Below are 25,029 nucleotides of genomic sequence, written 5' to 3'. Positions count from 1 at the left end.
TGATATTATTAAGTAACTAACCGTATTGTGTTTTCTGACTGTGTCCCTATTGATTTACCCCTTGTTTATATATGTAGTATTGAGGTTCTCCCCCGATACCAAGGCCCATCCAACGTGTTACATTGATTTTATTTCTCTTAGATAATTATACCCACTTAATCCCCTTACAAATTCCTGCCCTAACCCTTGTACTTATATTGTGCTAGTTTAATGTGCTAACCCAGTCCTTTTACACTCTCTAGACCTCAGTCACTCGCCATCGTTCCGGGCTACCGTTTTATATAGTCTTGAGTGTCGCCAACTACCCCAGATCTTTCCATATTTAACCTGAGCCCTTCGGGAGGCGTATACATATCTCTCATGCTCACACGTACTGTTAACTAAGTTCATCCATTCGGTAATGTTTGGGCCAGAGGAGGCCATCCATTGCCTTGCGATGATGACTTTCGCTATTGCGGACACATTTATCACTAGATCCTTCCACTCACCAATGGGATCATCCCTCTCCCACACCCCCATAACCATACTTAGCGTTGTGAGGAGTTCTCGAGGTACTCCCACCATCACCAACTTATCCACCACCGCCTCCCAAAACTCCTTGATGACCAGGCATTCCCATAAGAGGTGCCAAAAGGATCCTACCTCCGCCCTACATTTCGGGCAGCGATCAGAGTGGGTTCCTGCTATTTTTTTTAACCTGACCGGGGTTAGGTAACTCCTATGTAGAATGTTGAATTGTACTTGCTGTATACGGATTGAGGTGGTTGCCCTTCCCGGAGCTGCCAGTGCCCTCCCCCAAACTATCTCTGTCACCTGCGGGATATCTGCTGCCCACTTGTCCATAAGGACCTGCAATTCTTCATCCTGAGCGTATGAGTTCAAAAAACCGTATATTCTGGACAATCTCTTCCCACTCAATTGTTTAATAAATCTTTTACAAGGCGATTCTACTATATTATGTTCTATCTATTCTAATATTGACACCCCTATAGCCATAATAACTGATCATTGACACGTTTGTGTAGTTACATTGAAATACCCACCAGTAATGGAATGCTACCCTGTCGTTTGCTAGCTATGATCCTTGGAATTCGAAGCACACATAGATTAAGGAAAGCATTGCTGTTCTGCATATTTTAGGCACATTTCTGAGATTTAGTGGTGTTCTGTACTTTAATATGACACTTTATTCACGTAAGCAGAAGCTGATTTATTGGTTTTAATGTGTTTTTTAAAGAAGTGTAGACGACAGTAATGTATAAAAAGGCAGAAGTAACAGCTGTGTGTGGGTGTGGTATAGGGTTCCGACAGTCATTAGCCCGACGTCGGGTTTCCGACTGCCCGGACTCAGACAGCATGGCGAGCGCAACAAAGCCCCTTGCAGGCTCGCCACGCTGCGGGCACGGTGGCTCGCTACTCTCCCCATTTATTCTATTCTCCCTCTTTTGGGGCTTGGTCCCCCACGAGGGAGAATAGCCGGTGGCCGTCGGGAACCCGTCTGACGGTGTTTTAACAGTCGGGATCCCGACGTCGCATAAATGACTGTCGGGATCCCGACTGGCACCCCTGTGTGTAGTCCATGCCAGAAATTGCATAAAGCTGCAGCAGGGACATCAAAATATATATATATGTGTGTGTGTGTGGCAGCACGGATGTTGTCGTGGTTAGCATTACAGTGGCAGATCCAGAGGAGGAGCTGCTGCACTGTTCAAAATTCAAATAACGGTGCCACACCAACTGCAACTCTAAACTGACTCACTGGCAGATGGTGTCTCCCCTATTTGAAGTTTTAACTATGCTGCAGCCCCTCCTCTGGATCCGCCACTGTAATGCTAATCACGGCAACATCCGTGCTTCCATGCACACATATTTTTTTATGTCCCTACCGCAGCTCTATGCAATTGCTGGCATTGACTACACACAGCTATTAGTTCTGCCTGTTTATACATTGCTGTCATCTACAGTTCTGTAGAACACATTAAAACAAATAAATCAGCGGTTGCTTACGTGAATCTTGTGTCATATTAAAGTACAGAACACCACTAAATCTCAGAAATGGGCCTAAAATATGCAGAACAGCAATGCTTTCTTTAAACAAATGTGTGCTTTGAATTCCAAGGATCATAGCTAGCAAACAGCAGGGTAGCATTCCATTACTGGTGGGTATTTTAATGTAATTACACAAACATGTCAATGATCAGTTATTACAGTTGTATGGGAGTCAATATTGGTATCGGTTTGACAGATTATGTCGACCCTAAAGGGTCAACATGCAAAATGTCGATAGGGCCAAAAGATTGACAACCTTTATTGCCAACAGGTTGAAAAGGTCTATGGCAATGGTTGACGCACTTTAAAAAAAAAAAAAAGTAAACTTTATCATTTACCGTCCACGTGGACTACAGCTAGGAATTGCAACCTGTGCCAAGTGCAGCGGTAATGAAGCGAGGCACCTTGCCCGTAGCAAGCCAGCAAGAGTATGTGGAATATGTGCGCGCTATATAAATGGAAGCGGTCATCTATTAGAATAAACTTAGGTCTACAGTCATTAGGTCGACCCCACTAGGTCGACTGGCAGGAAGGTCGACATGGGCCAAGGTCGACATGACTTGAGGTCGAATTTGTATAAAGGTCGACATGAGGAAGGTCGACTGGTCATAAGGTCAACATGGGGTTTTTCACTGTTTTTTGAGCCGATATGTGCCGACAGGCGGTATTTCATGCCCTACCATCCACTAGGGCGTGGAGGAGGTTATTAAAGCTGTGGCGAGCGAAGCGAGCCACCGTGCCCGAAGCATCGCGAGCGAAGCGAGGGTCCGATTCTCATTGCCAACTGTGTCCATGTCGACTGTGTCGACATTCGGATAAAAAAACCAGTGAAAAACCCATGTCGACCTTATGACCAGTCAACCTTCCTCATGTCGACCTTTATGCAAATTCGACCTTAAGTCATGTCGACCTTGGCCCATGTCGACCTTAACTCAGGTCGACCTTCCTGCCAGTCGACCTAGTGGGGTCGACCTAATGACTGTAGACCTAAGCAGTCCTAAGTTCATTCTGATAGATGTACCGATTCCATATAAATAACTGGTAATGATAATAATGTGTGTCCTTATTGTTAGGTGGCATCTGCATGATCGTTACGCATACAATTTCATTTTAGACTATTTCATGCAAGCAACATGGCAGCTCACATCGTTACTGTTTGTATAGAGACTGATGCTGCTTTCAGACCGCAAAAATGGCATCGACCTGGTATTTTTAAACGTTTAAAAAAACGGGTCAGACAGCTAAAAACCCCTTTAACACAGCATATGTGAAACAGTATTTTACCGTTTCAATGGCGTTTTTGTCCCTCTAATTTTACAGTTTTTGTACCTTCATTAGCCAGTGGAATCACTGCAGGGGGGGGAGGCAACTCGAGCTCCGAGCATCCCCATACACAGCAACAGCACTCGCCGGCCTGGGAAACACCGGTGCTCTCCATGTTGCCATCACCCGCAGGGGTGAGCTTACACCCTATGCCGCTGTGCGCCAGCAAGTGGGTTAACTGTCCCCTCCGTACAATATGTCTATATACCTTTATGGGAATGGAGCTGATGGGCAAAAGTGTAAAATATACAAAAGCAGACTTTTTGGTAGCCACTGTACCATCCTTTTGAAGGGAATTTATCTTGCCCATTTTGTACTATTTCCTGTACTATGGTTACTGTATGTTATCTTGAGTTCTGCAGTCGTATAACCTGGTACCAGGGCCAGGGCAAGGTTTTTAACACCCTAGGCAAAACTGCAGCTTACCACTCGCACCTGCACCCATACACCAGAGCCTCAGGTGGACGTGGCATCTAAAGCTCCCCATACACTAATACAGCTTCTCCCTTGGAGAAGTTGCAGCCGATCCCCCGGAGGATATAAAAGGACCACAAAAGGATATATCACATGCAGTTCATTTGCATATGATATATCGCATGCAGTGCTATTCCCCGCTCCTGGGAGGCCGTCCAAACCGGAGGTCGGATGTGCAAGCAGGTCCAACTCCAATCCAGTGCACAAGGGACCGTGCATCGGATCAGATGTCAAACACCAGCAATTTGGCCACTTTTCACCCGATTTCTCGGCCTGATCCCCAGATTTGTGTGAGAAGTGGCCAAATCGGGCAAGTTTATGGATTTATCGATATGGTTATGTTTTGCATTAGGTTCAGCAAGGATGCCTTTCTGAGTCTTTCTTAAATTTGTAATAGACTTGAGGGCACGCCACAGATTCTGGAGCCCCTAGGCCGCTGCCCTGTCTGTTACAAACAAGTTATTCCGCAGTTAGACTGAATAACACATTCCTTGTAGACAACCGGACACATCTTCTGCAATATAATTTACACAAAGATTGCATAGTATCAGATACTGTAACAAGTGTGACTCTTGTGGAATGTGCGCTGTGATTCTTGTTGTCCTCATTCCATTCACATGCCTATACTTTGCATGCAGACTTGTCAGTAACGTAACAAATGTATACCATCACATGTAACCTGTCACTACCTGCCTTTCTCCACTAGAGGGAGTGCACGCATTACAAACAAAAAGAAAGCAAGTATTCTGGTTCTTCATTCTGGCTTGTAATCACACTAGGATAAAGAGATCAAGTGGGGGGCTGAGTTATCTGTTTTAGCTGCAAGGAGATTAGCAGCAGTCGTTACTGTACATAGTCATCTTCAATCCTTCCCTTTGTCTTCTTGTAGATGTCTGGCGAAAGCGCGCAGGACCCACCTCCGGAATCCAGCAAGAGTCGGAGCCTCCGCAGGACAGTGAGCGTCCCCTCAGAGGGGCAGTTTCCAGAATACCCCCCGGAAGGTGCCTCAAAGCTGGGTAAGTTCTAATGCTAACTTACTAAACTCATCTACTTACAGTAGCTGGCATGTCCTGCTATTAATAAGCATATCGTGGTGCTTGGCGTTCTCTGCGTATTATACCGGCTTTGAACTTTATCCTTGATCTAACAAAAATGGTTCCTTGGACATCATATGTTATCGTTATCACAGACTCAAAGGGGAGTATTCAGTTGCACTTTATATTGATTTATTTACAAATACTGTACGACTTGTGGAGTACCAGCTCTCCGATGTGTCATAGCTGCCGACACACAGGCACGTCCACACTAAAGCCTCTTCCCAATCCATTCTACACTTATGTAACGGTCCCACCTCAGTGTTCTGTGTTTATGTATTATATGCTCATCGCTATTTCTTGTGTAGAAAGGTTCCTTATGTATTGCTAATGTCTAGTTCAGCCACGTAACATCACCCTGTGGGCATATCACCTGAAGTCAGCATCATATCCTACACTAGATTAAACTATGACATGACCTATTGACCTACCTATTATCACAGCATATAATGAGCCATTAACAGTTCACCATTAACTAGGTGATTTGTGTATTTTGAAAGGGAAGTTGACCCGTCACTGGGTAATGTATTGGTGTTTAATGAACTGTGTCCTTATTCCTTTTAAGTTGTAGAAGGTGGGAGCATTAGTAATGGATCGGTCTCAAAACAGTGGCTGTTACCGGATGCTAGGAGGTGATGAAGGCTGTTGGTGAATGCAGTGGCTGCAGCATGTTGCTCCGATCCCGTCCTAGTCACTAGTGAAGTATGAGGAGCTTCTATGTCACCATTTTAGTTTGGATTGGGTGATTGAATCCCTGCAGCTTAGAGCAGCAGTGCAGTGTGGGACATAATGGTGGGGAGATTCCACATGCACCCTAATAAAACCAAACCATGCATGTACCTCTTAGAATGAGTCAGACATTCCTTTATATTCAGTCACTTATAGGTTGTATTGTAAATGGGTCTCAGAAATGGGCAGCGTGAGAAAACCACGTGTAACGTAACCTGTGTATGTCACAGTGCTTTTGCAGTTTTCATGATTCCATTGTATGACCTTATGGCATTTTACTGACCTCTCTGGCAGGCAGTCATATGGGATAGAGATAAAGTTATGCTGTAGATGATAACTGATTTTAGAGCAGAGATACATGGACCCTGTACAATATATATGTGTTGTGTTTTATTATTACTTTTCTGTGTGCCTTCAGACAGATTCTGTTAGATTGCAGGTATACTGGTTGTGTATGATCTCTTGTATGAGTGTTGCCACTCCAGAACTACTATCGCCTGACATAATAAACCTTCTTCCTTGGTTAACTCCGTTGCAGTGAATTCAATAGTTTATCGGTTGGAGGGGCGATATTCAATTTTCTTCTTATCCAGCTGATCACTCCCATACAGGCTGGGTTTAACCGTCTTGCACCAAAGTGCTGTGTGCGACCCGCAAAGCGCTGTTTTGGTGCCCAAAGGGGTCGCTTTCTGCACATTTCAGTTAGACGGCATGGGGGTCTGCAAGCGGAAAAGTGTCTCCCCGCATCCAACAATTGAATTGCTCTGTTGGTTGCCATCTTGTGTTGGCCCACCAGGAGAAACAATTAAATTCGCCCAGTATACCTTACCTTTCCTTCTCACTTAGGGGGTCATTATGGGAGTTTATGAAACTTTATTGCAGGGGTGGCCAAACCTGTACTCAAGATCTACCAACAGTTCATGTGTTTCAGGCAATCTGTGGTTCTAAAGTAGGAATGAATGCAGCATGTTTGAAAATGTGACAGTTGGTAATGACTACAGCTGTGCACCAGCTAGGTGATTTGGAAAACGTGGACCGTTGGTAGATCTTGAGTACCAGTTTGGCCACCCCTGCTTTATCGTCACTTACGAACTACAAGGTCTTTACATTTTAGTGAAATACAGCCAACGCTATGAGGATAACACAGGTGTCTGTGGCACCAGGTAGCCTGTGCGTCATCTGCTTCCTTGTCATTTGGATCAGGACTGTGCGATACTGAGCTGGCTGGCAGCTTACTGTATCAATAGAAGCATTCATTTAAACAGCGCAAGTGATTTATGATCATTCCAAGAAAATAAACAGAAATATTACCACGTTCTATAAATAAACCGAAGAAACGCCGTGTTTGGTAATGGGTTTGACCATGACTTGTGATCCACATACTGGTAGTTTTTGTGTTGACATTACTCTCTGTGTTCCAAGGGCACATTCACACATTCCAAAAATAAAATGTCATTTCTGATCAGAATACCGCTAGCAGAAAGGTGCCGGGTAACCCCCGCTTCACCTCCGAATTCCCCAAATATTTTCACTGAACATATAGAGAATGATATGAATGTGTGACAGTTGTGTAGCTGCCCCCTGCCAGCACCTGTATTTTTTTTTCAGGTACAATTCAAAGCCTTTTATTCAGTGGAAATATCAGCTTGTATTTGCCAAGGATTGATATATTTCCACCAGAGATACTTAGTTTACATAGTCCTATTAAGGTCCTTTATTGACTTCCATGGAAATACCTACTTGCATTAATGTTTTTATATTGCTAGTATAGGTATACGAACAGATGTGGTGATTTAATGAATTGGTTTCCTTCAAATTTCCCTTCCATTTGTAAATGTGATTAGAAATGTTTGCACTATGGTGTATCATTCTCATTCATTGCCTGCTCCCCCATTTAAGACCTTCTAAATTAATGATCATAGTCATTACCAGCGTTGGTTACTACATCCAGTCATGCTGTGTTACTAGAATTTAGCACAGGAACAATTGCACTTAAAGCCCCTTATAAGTTTTACTATTTCTTACCTTTCCAAGCTGTAAGGGAAGATAAATCTTTTTCTACTCCTGAAGCTGCAATGACTCAAAGCTTAAAGTGACAGCAAGTAATGCATCTTATATTTTATCATTGAATGGTATTATAGGAAAGTAGGGTCAGTTGAGTGTTTAGGTTCACTTCCAGAATATAGGGCCTAATTCATGTTTGTACACTAATGTATTAATGTGCCTGTCGGGCTTCTACTGGGGTAAGCAATGACTGTTAAACAAAACAGAATTGTTGTAGGTATGGGCAGTAGTGTCGTTGAGTAGTTGACTGGCAAAATTTGAGAACACGTCTTCTAGATGAGCAGCTAACATAAGGTTTGGCAGTTAATGTTCCACTAAGTCCATTAGAGATTAAATGGCATTTTGGGATACACAAAGAAATACAGTTCTTCCAGGATCTATACAGCACTGTAATTGACAGTTTTCCAGGACCTATACAGCACTGCAATTGTCTTCCAGGACCTATACGGCACTGCAATTGACAGTCTACCAGGACCTATACGGCACTGCATTTTACAGTCTTCCAGGACCTATACGGCACTGCATTTTACAGCCTTCCAGGACCTATACAGCACTGCATTTTACAGCCTTCCAGGACCTATACAGCACTGCATTTTACAGCCTTCCAGGACCTATACAGCACTGCAATTTGCAGTCTTTAAGGACCTATACAGCACTGCATTTTACAGTCTTCCAGGACCTATACAGCACTGCATTTTACAGTCTTCCAGTACCTATACAGCACTGCATTTTACAGGCTTCCAGGACCTATACAGCTCTGCATTTTACAGCCTTCCAGGACGTATACAGCTCTGCATTTTACAGCCTTCCAGGACCTATACGGCACTGCAATTGTCTTCCAGGACCTATACAGCACTGCAATTGACAGTCTACCAGGACCTATACGGCACTGCATTTTACAGTCTTCCAGGACCTATACGGCACTGCATTTTACAGCCTTCCACTACCTATACAGCACTGCATTTTACAGCCTTCCAGGACCTATACAGCACTGCATTTTACAGCCTTCCAGGACCTATACAGCACTGCATTTTACAGCCTTCCAGGACCTATACAGCACTGCAATTTGCAGTCTTTAAGGACCTATACAGCACTGCATTTTACAGTCTTCCAGGACCTATACAGCACTGCATTTTACAGTCTTCCAGTACCTATACAGCACTGCATTTTACAGGCTTCCAGGACCTATACAGCTCTGCATTTTACAGTCTTCCAGGACCTATACAGCACTGCAATTTGCAGTCTTCAAGGACCTATACAGCACTGACATTTGTAGTTATGTATCTAGCTGCAAGCTATTATCATTGGTCATTTTAGGCAGATATAGGGTAACTATAGTGCCATTCAGTGCACTTACTAACAAGGAATTTGCTATGCTGAGGGCTTAAATGCCACAGTGAAGCAGTTACTGAAAGTATTTCATGAAATATCTACAATTTTCCTAACTCTTCATTTCCATTTCTTATACCCGTATAAACCGTTTTTGACAACCCTGTTTTTTTAAAGCAACTGAGCAACATGAATTTAAAAGTCATTTGAAATCTAATTTACAGTTAAGTTTTTTTTTTGTTTGTTTTTTTGGGGGAAGTGTTTTTCCTAGAGCAGAACGGACAAATTGTTCCTATACAATACTTTTATATTTCATAGATCCACTTGCCTGTTTGTTTGGTAATAGGTAGTCTCATTTCATTGCATTGGTTTATTCCATTATGTTGACGCCATATAAATAAATGTTAATTATCATTATAAATGATTAGAAGATTACTATATTTTACTGTTGATGCAGTAGACCTGCAGAATGTATCGAACAAAGTTGGCGCAGCATAAATTGATTTTTATGAACGTAGTGTTATAAGACTTCACATGTTTTTGTCTTGGTTTTTAATCCACGCTCTGAGCATCAGGATTAGACATCAGCCTGACCACATATGTAACTACCAAATTGAACAGCATTTTGAGGAAGACAGCTGGAGCAGTCGCAGCATCACTGGGGCTGTTTATGCTGGGAAAGATCTGGTCAATAAAGGTCATCAGCTGTCGTCTTCCGACAGAGCTTACAGTGTACATTAGCAGGGACAACACACTATATTTAACAAATTTCCCAACCATTTCCCAATATCGCTGCAGATATTGTAGAAATTAAATATTATGTGCTCAACTCTCCTTAGCTGCCCTGTTACTGGGGAAGTTCTCCTGGCTGTAGAGAACGATAGTGACGTCACAGTAACATAGTGTTCATTCTAGCACCCGCCATCTTTAAAAACTCATGCAGTTCCCCTTCCCTGCCTGGGGTGTCGCTGTCTGCTGTGGTGTTTGTAGCACAGGTCTGGTTTGCGTATCAGTGCTGATAGACAGACCACACTGTGCTAGAAGCACTACAGCAGACAGCGATACCCCAGGCAGGGAAAAGGAACGGCATGGGTTTTTAAAGATAGCGGGTGCTAGAATGAACACTACAACACAGGAGAATGCAGTATGTGATTTCTGACCTGCATCCAAGTGTAATAAGGATGTGGGAGGTACTTCAGCTAATGCAGCCCTTTTCAACACAGTGATCACAGGTGATTTCTTAATGGAATGTGTTTGGAATTTAGATCACAGACAATGTCTAGGTCAACTTTGGCAAAAGGTTGACATGCACTAGGTCGGCACAAGCAACATGTCGACACATGAAAAATCAACGTGCATTTTATCATTTTCTCGTCTCACACACAAGCATTAGGTCGACAATGGGAAGGTCGACATTTAAAAGGACGACATGAGTTAAAAAATAATAATTTGCCGACAGGCGGTATTTCATGCCCTACCATCCACTACGGTGCAGTGGGAGAATAAAATAGTGTGCCGAGAGTAGCGAATCACCGTGCCGGAAGCATGGCGAGCGCAGCAGTACACTTGTACAGGGTACAGGGGTCAACATTTGGGACAAAAAAAACGTGAAAACCTTATGTTGACCTTTTTGACTGTTAACCTTGCCATTGTTAACCTAATGCATGTGTCGATCTTCCGACCATGTCGACCTTACCTAGGTCAACCTATTTCAGGTGTTGGGCTAAGGCCTGTTGACCGTCAATGGTCCACCCAATGCATGTGGACCTAAATTGGGTCGACCCAGTATATACCCAATTATATACTCCCATACGCCGATGTCCTTTGTGCACCTAAATCTTATTATGGACACATGACCGTATGCCTGTAAGCACTAGACGTTGTACAATAATATAGGGGGGAGTTATGGCTTTGTGTAGCGCCAATGGTGAAAATCACAAATGACATAAATATAAAATATATTTTCTCTGTTTTGGTATCTAAAGAAAATCATTTCTTTCTGTGACAGGATATTTGCTTGGCTAAAGTAAAACATATGAAGTTGTAAAGTAAGGATTTTCACGGCAACACAGATGCCCGGCAAAAATAAAAATGATTTTTGGGCCTCTTCAATTAGAATGTTGTCCTAGTACCCTCTGAGAGCGAACAGAGGAGGCAGGAACGGGCCTGCTCACATTAGATTATCTTCTTCTGCAAGGTCATTGTTCAGTCAGGTACACAGGCTCCGTAGTTTGTACAACATTACAAATTAATAACGCAAACCTTCTGAAAAAGCAGAAGATGATGATGCCACATCATCCAATTCCATTCCATTTATTTATTGTGTGCTTTCTACAGCGCTGCGGAATATGTGTGCGCTATATAAATAACTGGTAATAATAATAATTACAGCTATCAACGACTGTGTGATGGTGTCCTCTTAGCTGCTTTTCCATGTGACATCAGCCCAGCCCATGTGCAGTCTAAACATCAAAGGAATTTACACTGATACCTGTGGATTGTTTGTTTTTCAGTGCGTCTTTTAGCCTCTGCATTTCCAGCTACATGTGTTGATGCTGTATGTGCCACCGAACATATGTACAGTGCAAATTGCCCAAATTAAAATGTAATACAAAATACTTATGGGGGCTTATTCTGTAATTGGTGGCTTCTTTCTGGACCCCCTCTTTTTTATTTATTTTATTCTGCAATTTGTATTGATTTGGAGATATGTGTAGTACAATACAAATATTAAACCGTAACCATTAAAACCACACAAAAAAAAAAAAAAAACAGGAAAAAAAGTATTGTACATTGCTATACAGATACCAAGTAAAGTCAAGTTACAATACTAATACATGACTTGGTTGCAAACTGCTTGCTAAATTTTTAACAAGTCAAATACAGTATGTTTAACATGGGGGGGGGGGGGGATTATCAACTTGACCCAGGTTGTTACACAAGATATCACAGCCGGCAATTCCTGACTTTTTGCATGTTCTACAAATATATCTTTGCCTTACAGCGCTCCCTCATCTATCCCTTCATCTCGAAAAATTAGGAAATCAGAAAAGGAGTGGTGAATAGCCCTAAACATGTACTTCAGTATTCTAGAAGGATGCAACGATGCTACCACATTTACCACCTTTATAGAGACCATTTCTTACGATAAATATCCTAGAATTTCACCTTTGACATTAAACTACCTACAATATACAGTTGGATACACTCTAGAGTAGAGTGCACCTAATACCCCTTTCACGCCGTACCTCAGACCAGCACCAAAGCTTAGAACCCCGGTTGGCCATCCCAGCAATTATACCGGGGTTATAAGAAGGGTTAAACCTGGGTCACCCTCTGTATAATGGGTGACCCGGGTTTAGTGTGAAAGCGCTGGACCCGGCATAGCGATGTGAAAGGAGTATAACGTTACATGATGTTTGTGGCAGGATCTGTGCGCGCTACATCATTGGGATAAGATTAATGTTGTTGAAAGGAGCAAATACATTAACAAAGATGGTACTTTAATTATATTCTGATGCCCATATGATGTTATTGAGCAGCTTGAAAAAATAAAGAAAGAAATAAAGCGAAATAAATACTATCCCGGAAGCTGTCGCTGCGTACATTACAACATGTAGAAAGGGTTACACATGAAGCCATTTGGAAGCCTGGAGTTTATAATGGTAATTGCACCTCTATAAACTACTTGATGCACTCTCTGCCGTTTGGGGGATAAGTTAGTTAATTTATCGGATGTTTATCTCCTCCACTGCGCCAGGCATTCGCTGCTTGGGCAGCAACAGATCGCTTCCTCCATCTGTGCACAGAATGAATTGGATTGATTTCGGATGAGTCAAAGAATATTATTCTCATCGGCTCCTCTTTCATTACATACAAGATTGAGGCTGCCATTAAACACTCATTTGGAAGCTACACAGATGGTGACTTCATTGTTTTGGGATTAACCCTTCATACATCGGAAAGCCAGCCTTGGTTGGCACTAGTTTGCTGTCCCACCTGATGGAATGCGATGTGGAGGGGGTTAATGTTGTTCCAGCATTGGATAAATAGCTGAATTTAACAAGCTTTGGCCCATATGTAACAGACGGCTGTGTTCTGGTCCCAGCGTTCTGTCGGTAAAATATCATAATCGGGTTGATATTGCTATAAAACTTGGTGCCGCTTTAAATCGGTCATGGCGAGACCAGAAAAGTGCAAATTCTTATATATGGCCCTGTTTTTGTTAGCGGAGTATCGTATCACATGTACATGACCTCTTTATTGTATCTTTTACAGTTAGTACCAATTTTATAGCCACGCTCCCCTTTACTGATTCATGGATCTGCAAATCCTGGGGGGCGTACCTATACCGGCTTATTACTCTCCTCCGTAGTTGAACCTAGAATTATAGTGTCTATAGATAGAAGTCAGGGATGAGAAAGCTTTGGCCCTCCAGCTGTCGTTGAACTATGCATCCCAGCATGCCCTGCAGTGGCGTAACTTCATTGAATTTGCCTGGAGGCAAGATAGATTTTGGAGCACCCTCCCTTTTCCGTCTTCCCGCACACAACCAGCCTGCGCGCTGTCCTGTCACTGAGCTGCAGGATCACATTCCATTGGACAGCCGCCTTAAGTTTATAAATGCTCTGTAGCGCCGGCAGCTGTCAGTCACTGCCTGTGTGTGAATTCAGCTGCGCTGCGGATCGGATTTAAATACCCGATCAGCAGCAGGAAAGTGGGGGGTGGAGCATGGGTTCTCCAAGTCAGGGAGACTTTGAGATACTTGCCCCCATAGCCCGGCTCTGGCTGTGACAATAGAGCGTAGTGAAAGTGCCCCTGCCAGGGCTTGGTGCCCACTGGCGGGAGCCTCCATTGCCTCCCAGAGTTCCGCCACTGCTGCACCAGTTTTTGCATGGCCAAATAGCAAAACTGTAGCAGAGCATTCTGGGATGTGTAGTTCAACAACAGCTGGGGAGCCAAGGCTTTCTCATCCCTGAAGTAAGTTTATACAACACAGCACTTTAAAGGTACTCACTGAAACACAGAGAGCACATACAAACCTAGCCCATATACTGTAACACCCTCGTTCTACTTAAGGTTCCTGATGTAGTAATGTTAAGCTGTTTCTTGAAGTGAATGCTCCAAATAACCAAATAAAGTCCCGGTTCAGCCTGCATGCGGTAAGTGTTACATTTTAGTTTCTAGGTAACTGTTACTGAGCACTGAGAACATGATTGAACTTTGTATGTGAAGTCCCTGTATAAATGGAATACTTCTGTATTGTTCTCATTGTTGTGTTGGCATTGTTACAGAACTACATAAACCCCCAAGAACAGTGCAGTCGTTTTTTGTAATATCTTCCCGCAAGTAGTTGAGTGACTGCTATATACTGGTAAAGGAGGCTGCAGAGGTTTTCTGTGGCACAGTATAATACACGTTTGTGAGCACAACCGCAGAATGCGTCCAATCAGGGCAGAGAGTCTGCCTGCAAGGTGCTGCCTGGCTCTGCTCTTTGGGTGTTGGGATAAGATTATTTCCTACTTGTTTTGTTCAGAGTCCCTCAGGCAAATTACCTTTCCACAGAAGCCGTGGACGCAGCACTGCGTGGGGAAGCTCGGAATTAAACAGTTCTCAATTAACAACAATCCCATTGCAGTGCAGAAGCTTTGACCCATGAGGAATGCAGTGGGCAGAAGGGAACAGCCAATTCCTTGCATTGTTATTTGAGACTAGGGAGGGTGGGCATAGATGGGTATCCATTGTGCCAAGATGGAGGTTACGTTGTTGGTATTTGCTTTGTTGTAAATGTGTGCTTGTGCCTTTCGGGTTCTGCTCTCATGGTTTTGATGATGTTGGTGACAGCTGTCTTCCGCACCTGAGTTTTTCTAGCATCAGTGAGTATCTCAGCCTGGGTGTAACTTTGTTACTTTCTGTCTCCGAGCCTTTATGGACTTTTTTCTTTTTGAGACGGGGTGGGTAAGTGACTTAGGGGCAGATTTATTAAGCTCGGTGAAGTGATAAACTGTCTGGTTTTTATCACCGGCCAATCAGTTGCTACCTGTCATTTTTCAAACCAAGCCTGTAACTTCACAGGTAGGAGCTGATTGGCCGGTGATAAAAACCAGACAGTTTATCACTTCACTGAGCTTAATAAATCTGCCCCTGTATCCTAAACAAAATTTCAATACAAAAAAAGTATTATAAACAACATATAACTTGTATGTGTTACAAGGGGTGTGGATTTAAATATCAGCAGTGTCTAGGTAGACAGGGTCAAAAGTTCAGCATGCTTATTTTTGTATGCATGTTTTTGTTTTATTCCTAAACCTACCCCCCCCCCCCCCATGCCTAACCCTTACCATCCCCTTCAACAGCCTATCCCTAACTCTTCTCCAAGTGTCTAACCCAAAAAATAATGGCACAAACCTGTTGACTTTTGTGTGTGTCGACATTTTCACCCTGTTGACCTTAAGTCTTTGTTGGTCTTTTGACCCGGTCGTCTTATTGACTGTCTACTTTATGGGTGTGGATTAGCTCACAGACCAAGTCTAGGGGGACATTGACAAAAGGTCGAAAGTGACAAAAGGTTGACACATGTTTTTCATGGCTTTTTGGTGTCAATGTCGACACGTCATGTTTACCCACCAGTTGTTTACCGTCAATTCGCTCGCCATGCATCATGCAAGGTGCCTCCCTGCTCTCGGGACACTTTACCGTTCTCAATTGGAGTCAGCGTGGATAGTAAACCATGAAAAAGGCCAATCCAATTTAACTAAATGCATGTTGACTTATGTCAATGTCGAAATATTGACTGTCAACCTAGACATTGTGGGGTAAATTTACTAAAATGGGAGCGCTATTGAAGATGGGATGTTGCCTATAGCAACCAATCAGAGTTGAATATTTATCTAGGAGAAAATAGATATAATCTGATTGGTTGCTCTGGGCAACATCCCATCTTCATCTTTTGCATGCGATATGTCACTTGCGATCACAACAAGTGCTGCTGGAGGCAGCCCGATCCATCAGATCCTACGTGCAGCACTTTTAAGCTGCGGGATCGCGCATCGGATCTAAAACACATCCGATTTCACACGATTTTTCGTCGCGATGCATCAGAAACGAGCAAAACCCCATAAATATAGCCAGCAAAACAGTATTCATAGTGGAAGAACCACACTGACATAACGTCTCACTGGGAGGATTTGCTAATATCTATACATTATAATTATGATATTACTCTGGCTTGAACTTTAATGTTAACATTTCCAAAACGGCATGTCTGGTTCAATTTTTTTTTGTCTTTCTCCATGTATTATCTTTTCCACACTGTGAACAACATTTTATTGTCATTGCCAATAGAGTGAGGAATGAGGAGCATTGGGGCAGATGTATTAAGCCTGGTGAAGAGATAAACTGGAGATAAAGTGGAAGGAGATAATGCACCAACCAATCAGATCCCAACTGTCATATTTCAAACACAGCTGATTGGCTGGTGCGTTATCTCTTCCATGTTATCTCCACTTTATCTCCAGTTTATCTCTTCACCAGGCTTAATACATCTGCCCCATTGTTCCTTATGAAGCAGATCACACAGCAGTGTTTGCTGGCAGATTAGTCTGAGCCTGATTCTGCGATTTCCCCCTCATGCACTAAGCACAGACACAGATGGAAAAGGTCTTGTAATAATACAACACTGTATACATATCTAGTACTAATCATTTTCTAAAAGGATTAAATATTTTCTAATTAACGATGTCTGAGCACACACTATGCAGGCGGATCTGCCTTTCTAGAAATGCTGTACACCAACATAGCGGCTGATTGGGAAAGCATACACATACAGTATACCAAATAGCCACTTCATATGTATAAGCAGACATCAACTGGGGTGGGCGGCTTGAGCTTGATCAACCCACCCAGCTGTGATGTCAGTACCTGCTGCCAGCTTACGGACGGTCAGCGGGCCACCGGTACACAGACGGACAAACCGATAGATCTGCTCGATGAGTCGGCTGTGCACAGCACTGTACACACAGACGTGTGAGGTGTACACACCCACTGACGCACTATAGATATAATATTTGTCGCTTGAATGAATGAAATACTGTATCTGTCTAGTGTGTACCCAGCATGAGATTGGAGCAATTGAACCGTATTGATAATCAGAACAGGGTGAGTCTTCCGTATCCAAAATGATTGGTACCAGGAGTAGTTCGGATATCAGATTTTTCTGCATTTTGGGATATTTGCATATCATAATGAGAGATCTTGTGGATGGGACCCAAGTCAAAACTTGAAATGCATTTATGTGTCATTCACCTTCTAACATAGACTGAAGGGCATTTTATACGGTATTTTAATGAAATTTTGCTTGAAACAAGGTTTGCTTACACTGAATCATCAGAAAGCAAAGGTGTCACTATCTCAGTGACTCACTATCTCTATATACACAAACACACACATACATCCTTCCACCTGTTCCGCTGACACTTGCCAGCCCTCCTGCCACCCGCCAATTGCATTGCGAGTGATGCAGCACATAATATTTATTGACACAACATTTGACCGGCGGGTTCGTGCATTGAGTCAGGTTTATCGAAATCGCATGCCATATCTCACATGTGTATGAACACCATAAGATAGAGATATCTTTAGATCTATATAGATATACATTTAGATGGGTGTGGGCATTTAAAGCCTTGTGCTCACATTTTTGATCTTTCATGGAGTGCCCCAAAAACAGCATGAGAATCACCCCATCACAAAGTATAAAATGTTCAGGGGGAAGGGCACACAATTACCCAAAGTAAAAATCACATTTCCTAATACATACTGTTCCTTTACAGCAGCAGCATAACCATGGTCAACATTTTTCAAGACCTTCAAAATATCTTGAAGGAGAACAACCTGCTATATTTGCTGTTCTTGGACAAATTAGATGTATTTTTTTCACCTGTGTTTGCTTATGTATGTGTATAGCTAAATGCATACTGAGATACCAGTCACCCTTCTTAAGGCAGTACAAACACTAAGATACTTTTCCTGTCAACAACCACAGGTTTGGCATTTCCCGCTAGGAGTGCAAACTGTTCAAAGCTTTTATCTATTTATTGACAGTTTCTTATATATCGCACACATGTTCCACAGCGCTTTACAGAGATTATTTGAACACTCACATCAGTCCCTGTCCCAGTGGAGCTTACCATCTATATTCCCTACCACATGTACACGCGCACACAGACATTCTAGGGTTAATTTTGTTGGGAGCCAATTAGCCTACCAGTATATTTTTGGATAGTGGGAGGAAACCGGAGTACCCGAAGTAAACCCACGCTAGTACGGGGAGAATATACAAACCGTTATGGCCAGTAATGCTAACCATTACACCGTCCGTACTGCCCCTGACTCTGTGTGTGTATAATTTTATTTTAGGCAGCAGGTGGTACATTTCAGAGTTTTGGAAGCAACCGGGTGGAGAAATTTGTTGATTTCTTTATTAAGGAGATTGTCTAATAAAATGCAGGTCTAAATTGAGGCTATGAGTACAAAGTAATGTGAAATCAATGCCTTTATAGGACGATATATCAGTGCATGGTACTTGAGTGTTCCATGTCCTTATCATTAATGGCTTACTGATAACATCAGGGAAAACACAATATTGACAAACACTTCCTAATTCAGAAAGCACCACACAGTTTGTGCTTGTCACTAATTTACAAACAAATTAAAGCAGACACATATTTATCAACTTTATCAGAGACATGGATGATTTTATTTTAATTAAACTATGAATGGACTATTTTATTTTAATGACCCTATGAATGAATCATTTAATCCCTTCATGCCCTCACTTGTAGAGAACAGCATAGATCTGGTATCTAGTAATATAAAAAGCTAGTTTGTTTTAAGCAAAGCTTATCTCTGGTGATTTGTCAAATGTGTCAGGGGGTTCAGGGACTTCTATTCTGCCAGATTGAGTCATTTTCTTTACATTGTTTTAAGGTGCTCAAATACTATGTCTGTGTGCAAATGCATTAACTACATCAGTGAGGGGTCGGGGTGTACCCAAATCTCTAGCCAAATCTACAAGCAGTGGCATAAGTTATACCCCTTTTACACCAAAAACCCTGGTCCGACCCTGGTCTTTGAACGCTGGAGTTTCCAGGGTCTGACCCTGCTTTATACTGCATTTACACAGCACTTCGACCTGGGTCGGACCTGGGTCTGCACCATTTACACTGAACCTGGGTCAGCCCTGCCTTTCCTTGTTGAGATATATATATATATATATATATATATATATATATAGATCTATATAGATATATAGATCTATCTATATAGCTTGGAGGGGGTAGAGGGGGGAAGCTGTCTCCGGGTGCTGTGAGGGTAGAGGGGGGAAGCTGTCTCCGGGTGCTGTGGGGGTAAAGGGAGGAAGCTGTCCCCGGGTGCTGTGAGGGTAGAGGGGGGAAGCTGTCCCCGGGTGCTGTGGGGGTAGAGGGGGGAAGCTGTCCCCGGGTGCTGTGGGGGTAGAGGGGGGAAGCTGTCCCCGGGTGCTGTGAGGGTAGAGGGGGGAAGCTGTCCCCGGGTGCTGTGGGGGTAGAGGGGGGAAGCTGTCCCCGGGTGCTGTGAGGGTAGAGGGGGGAAGCTGTCCCCGGGTGCTGTGAGGGTAGAGGGGGGAAGCTGTCCCCGGGTGCTGTGAGGAGGAGGGGGGTCCCTGCGGCTGCTGAGGGGAGAGGGGGGTACCTGTCAGCCTGACACTATGATTGCCGGCGCTGCCGCTGCTGTATCTCCCCCCGGCGGCCGGTCCTTGCGGCGGATGGACAGTCAGTGTCGGTGGTCCCTCTGGCGCAGGGGAAATAGTACTATTTCCCCTGCGCCAAAGGGACCACCGACACTGACTGTCCATCCGCCGCAAGGACCGGCCGCCGGGGGGAGATACAGCAGTGGCAGCGCCGTGTCAGGCTGGCCGCTGACAGGTACCCCATCTCGCCTCAGTAGCCGCAGGGACCCCCCTCCTCCCGCAGCACCTGGGGACAGCTTCCCCAGCGCTGCACGCTGTGGACCCGCTGCGGGTGCCTGGACCCGCAGGGGGACCATTTACACGGGTCCCATCCGGGTTCTACCCAGGTCAGGACCTGGGTAGAGGACCCGTGTAAATGGACACGGATACCCCCCATTTACACCGCCGAGGATCCAGGTCTGACCCGCCGCTGACCTAGATTTTTCAGTGATGTAAAAGGGGTATTAGTCCGAGTTGCCCGGAGGCAAGATAAATGTTGATGCCCCCCCCAATAGCTCAGTCAGTTAAGATGCCCACACACTAGAACGATTTTTGGGCCGATAAGCCGATTTCCGATGTTTACCGATAATCGGTCGAAAATCGGCCGATTTTTGTCCGATGCGCGCTACCGTGGATCTTTAGCTGAATCTTTTGATCTTACGTGCTGCACAAAAGATCAGAAGATTTAACAAAAGATCCATAGGAACGCACACTGGATCTTAAGAAAAATCTTTGGTAAAGATATGCGCTTGCCTGAAATCTTTTGTCCAGGACGGAAAAAGGATTTCAAGGCTAATTTATGCGCACATCTTAAGATCGCAGATCTTTCTAGTGTGTGGGCACCTTAAGGTGTCTGTCTCCAGTAAGACAGGTCATGGGTTCTAATACAGGGTGACACTTGCGAAAATGTTGTTAGGAGGGGGAGTCAGTCACAGGAGTGAGATTGACAGCTTTCAATTAACTGATTCAAACTTGTAATGGAGGAGAGTTGCCCCCTTGGGAGCAGGAGCCCGGCGGCAGATTACTCCATTGCCTCCCAAAGTTACACCTCTGAGTAGTGGTGTTGGTAAAATACGGAGCACCCACATTATAGAAATAGTGTATGTACATAGGCATAGGCTAACATGTGCTTCCCTGTCATGAATAAGCACTGCCCCTTCCTGTATGTTTTTGTACTATTATGATTTTCAAAGACTGTGGCATTAACGCTTTATGACCTATTGCATGTTCCTGTGTATCCCAGTGATGGCATTGGTAAAGTAGACCACTGATGCCCTAAAGCTGGCCATCAATCAAAACGATTCTAGGCCAGAATGCAACATTTCGACGTATGCATCATATGCAGACCGTTCGAATGTATGGCCAGCTTAAGTAACACCAAAAATAATCCGGTTTGGTCGTTTTGATTTCAAGTACATAAAGCATTGTAGCTCTTAAGCCATGAACACCCAGGATGAAGGCTAAGTCCAAATCCAGATGTAGTTAGCCGTCGGAGATACAGTATAGAAGGCTAACTACACCGCGCAGTGTAAACAATGGGCGATTTTGGCTATCACAATCGCTTGGCCGAATCGCACCTTGTGTACACCCCTTTGGTATTCTAATGACAACAGTCATCACAATACAAACTATGCAATATGTTTTTTAACATTGTCCGTTTAACCACTTAAGCGGTATGCCCGGTAATCTGCACTGCGAGCAGCGGCTAACCGGGAAGGTTTCCAGGCTGCGTCAGTTGTGCATTCCCTGGGGACCTTGCAGCGCCCGGGAATCAGCATAAAGCAGTACACAGTTAAGCCCACCGCCCGCACTCCTATTGGCCTTGTGGCACCTTGGAATCAGCGCTGACGTTGGCGATCCCTCTCTGCGCTCTTTTTACAAGGGGTCATAAGGAAAGCTTAATATGTTGTTGAATTAAGCAACTGCATGTATACTAGCTGGGGGGAAGGGGTGACAATATTTAGTGCATGAACTCTTATTTATCATGAGAATTTCCTGATGCATGTGAATGAACAGTAATATATGTGAATACAGTACAAGCTATTGTGCAGGTTATACCAAGCAGCACCTTTTGTAAAGAACAAGTATAGTTGAAGTGGGCAGCAAAGATGTCAGCTTGCCCACCTGGTATTTGGCATCACAATTTTGTCCTCAAGCCGCCCCTATGAACTAGCACTTGTCCAAATGTATTTTGTTACAAAGTTCTTTTTGTATATTTGTTTAATGATTGTGTCCCCGTGTGTATGAGGACATGGGACTAGCAAGAGAACGCCCTCTATATGCAGATTTCTCACAGTGCTCCCCCCCTCCCCCTGCTGGGGGGCACTCAGCCCATGCAAGGGGGAGGGGGGTAACCCTTGTAGAGGAGATTTGTACAGGTTCTCAATAGAAATTAAACCGAAGAGGAGAGGGGGAAGGGGGTGTTCATGTAGTACAAACTCTTTCAGTGCAGACTTCATACCATGATATTATGGCAAGTCTATGCTTAGCCCTGAGCTGCCTATAATATCACTATTGCTATGGCCCCTACACACGGAGCAATGTAGAGGAGTTTTTTAGTGATCTAGGGCCACATTTATCAAACCAAAAATGTTTGCGTCCTCCACCTTTTCATACCCCCACTATCCACGTCGGTGTGGAGTTGATTTTATATAGTGTGGCGAGCCCGAAGCGTGGCGAGTGCACGCGTAATACATGTGAAGTAATGCGCGTCCCCTCGCGGGGCTCGCTGCGCTCGCCACACTATATAAAGTCAACTCCACGTCGACGTGGATAGTGGGGGTATGAAAAGGTCGGAGGACGCGTACCGCCGCCCCTCGCGGGCTCGCTGCGCTTCGGGTTGGCATTGATAGTGGGGTGGCGTTAACAGTGGGGGGCATTTAACATTGTCATTACCCATAAGGGTGGGGATACAATTAAAAATCGGGTCTGGGTGGGCATTTAACATTGAAATCGCTTCGCATCGCATGCCATTATAATGGCATGCGATGCGATATTAAAATTGTACACTCATCCCGGGAAAAGCCTCAAATCTGGTCCATCGCATACCTTAATTAGTGGTATGCGATGCGACGGGCGCCGTGATAATACACAAGCACCAGAATTTCCAATCCCTGCTGCGATCCCCCTGCATCGCCGTCGGCCGCCTCCCCCGGCTTTGCATCCCTGGGCTATCACCATTTTGAGATGGCAATAGCCCATTGTATCCAATGCTGGCAGGGCAGTGCGGTCGGCGGGGGGCCAGCACTAACCGCGCATACGCAGAACTCCCTCCCCCCGACTTCCGGCTGAGCGCATGGCAGCCCTATCCCTACGCTTGTGGGATGATACATCCCAGCGCTAATATGGCGTTTTACAATGCGATCCTGGGCGGTAATAAATGGGCCCCATAGTGAGATCGTTAAGAAAATGCCATGAAATCTCCCCGTGTGTAGGGGCCTTTGCAGTTTGTAGTATTGCACCACAATTTTATGCTTATATATATATATATATATATATATATATATATATATATATATATATATATATATATATATATTACACAACTCTGCAATAACTACATTAGTTGTTGCCTTTGTTTTGTGTTCTTTGGATTGATAATGAGGCAGATTGTTCGGTTGCTATGGGTCACTTAACAGAACCATGTTATTTAAATTGCCGGTTTGACATTTACAATTAAACACACTTTTACTTTTATTATTTACATTTATTATTTGAATTGAGGATAAAATTATGTATACAGTGTATACAATATTCACATTGGGCCATATACTTGTGTTGTGTACATAAGAAATATCTGCACTGTGCAGCATGAACTGTAAACTAATTAAAAAAGAAACAGGTCTAGTAAAATAGCTTGAAGTGGAGTTTCTCCCACCCCTGCCCCCGCCTTATACACCAAAAGCTAACACACCCCACTAGTGATAGGAGGAAGACCAGTGCACATTGTTCGAATGTCACTGACAGAGAGTGTTTTCCCAGGCAGGATTGCACTCCTTGTGCTCTGAGACAGCTATTGTTTGGATGTGCAAATCTTAGATCTCATTGGGCTGGACTGGCTTGGATTCTCTTGCTTGTCTGCATTCCTCATGTAAGGCTGTGCTAGCACAGGAAGGCACAATACAACCAAGCAACTTGTGTGAGTTTCTGCCCAGCGTCTCAGCCATGTGAGGCCGGGACAAAATGCAGATCACAGGTAAGAAGTCATATGTGAAGCTGTGTATTTTCCATCCTACGTTCTAGTACCCACATGTATGATTTGAGATGTGAGCGGAGTTCTTTCTTCGCAAGCGCTGGCTGGTGTTTATGTTCTGAGAACGGATAGCGTACACTTTGTATATCTGTTTATATAGCATATTTTGAGTCGAGTATGACTCCTGTTCCAGGGTGTATGTATACATTGCCAGTGGTGGTTTATGATGTCATTTGTGGCTATAGTCTAGATTGGAAGTGAGGATTTTGAGCTTAATGGCTTCAAAACACAATGTATCTGCAACTTTAGTAATAGTGGGATGTTTTATTTAACAGGACGGATACTATGGTTATTTGCAGTTGTGTTTGTAGGTTTTGTGGTTTACTTTGTATGTGTGTGTGTAGTTTGTTAGAACTTTTTATAATTTAGTTTGGGTCCTCACAGAAGTTTTTATTCGGGGTCTTACTGATGCAATTCATGGTTATTGTAGAGATTATTTACAAAATATACAGCTTTTATGTTCTCTTATGGTTCTCACCTGTGTTATATTTATTTTTGTTTAGTCAGTTTAATTTATGTCTGCTACTAATGTCTGTAAAACATGTAGATGTTAGGATGAACTTAGAACTTCATGTCCCAACATGCCCTGGGCAGCTGGGACTTGTAGTTCCATGGAGAGCCACAAACTTGCCGTAGATCACAAACACATCATTAAAACACTTGTCACTGAAACTACTACACTGTACCTGTGTTCAAGTATTAATGCTACATGTTTACTCCTGTTCTACTCTACTTCAACTGCGGGAAGCTGCTCTATCGGTCATATAGCTGTCACTAGAAAAATACTGCCCTTATTCATTTAGGGTAGCCTCACAGCACTATGGTCATGGGTTTGATTCCCACCATTACTGTGCGGAGTTTTTATTCTCCCCTTGCGTGGGTTTCCTCTGGGTGCTCCATTGTCCTCCCACTATCCAAAAATACACTGGTAGGTTAATTGGTTCCCAACA

At 43.7% G+C, this 25,029-nt stretch overlaps 1 protein-coding gene across 6 annotated transcripts in view; it reads left to right on the top strand.

Annotated features, from left to right (window-relative positions):
* RASAL2 (RAS protein activator like 2) overlaps window positions 1-25,029 on the top strand; it is a 265,534-nt gene that overhangs the window by 141,024 nt on the left and 99,481 nt on the right. For 5 of the 6 annotated variants that reach the window (XM_083157244.1, XM_083157243.1, XM_083157242.1 and 2 more), the window contains exon 3: window positions 4,736-4,862. In XM_083157244.1, the coding sequence (XP_083013370.1) occupies window positions 4,736-4,862 (127 nt within the window). Of the gene's footprint in view, window positions 1-4,735; window positions 4,863-23,994; window positions 24,023-25,029 lie in introns of those variants that run through there. The other variant, XM_083157247.1, reaches the window with a different exon arrangement.

Source organism: Crinia signifera, chromosome 8 (genome assembly GCF_055691185.1).
Source record: "Crinia signifera chromosome 8, ASM5569118v1, whole genome shotgun sequence".
Lineage (NCBI taxonomy): Eukaryota > Metazoa > Chordata > Amphibia > Anura > Myobatrachidae > Crinia > Crinia signifera.
The sequence above is the reverse complement of the archived record's forward strand: the minus strand, read 5'-3'. Positions and strand labels throughout refer to the sequence as shown.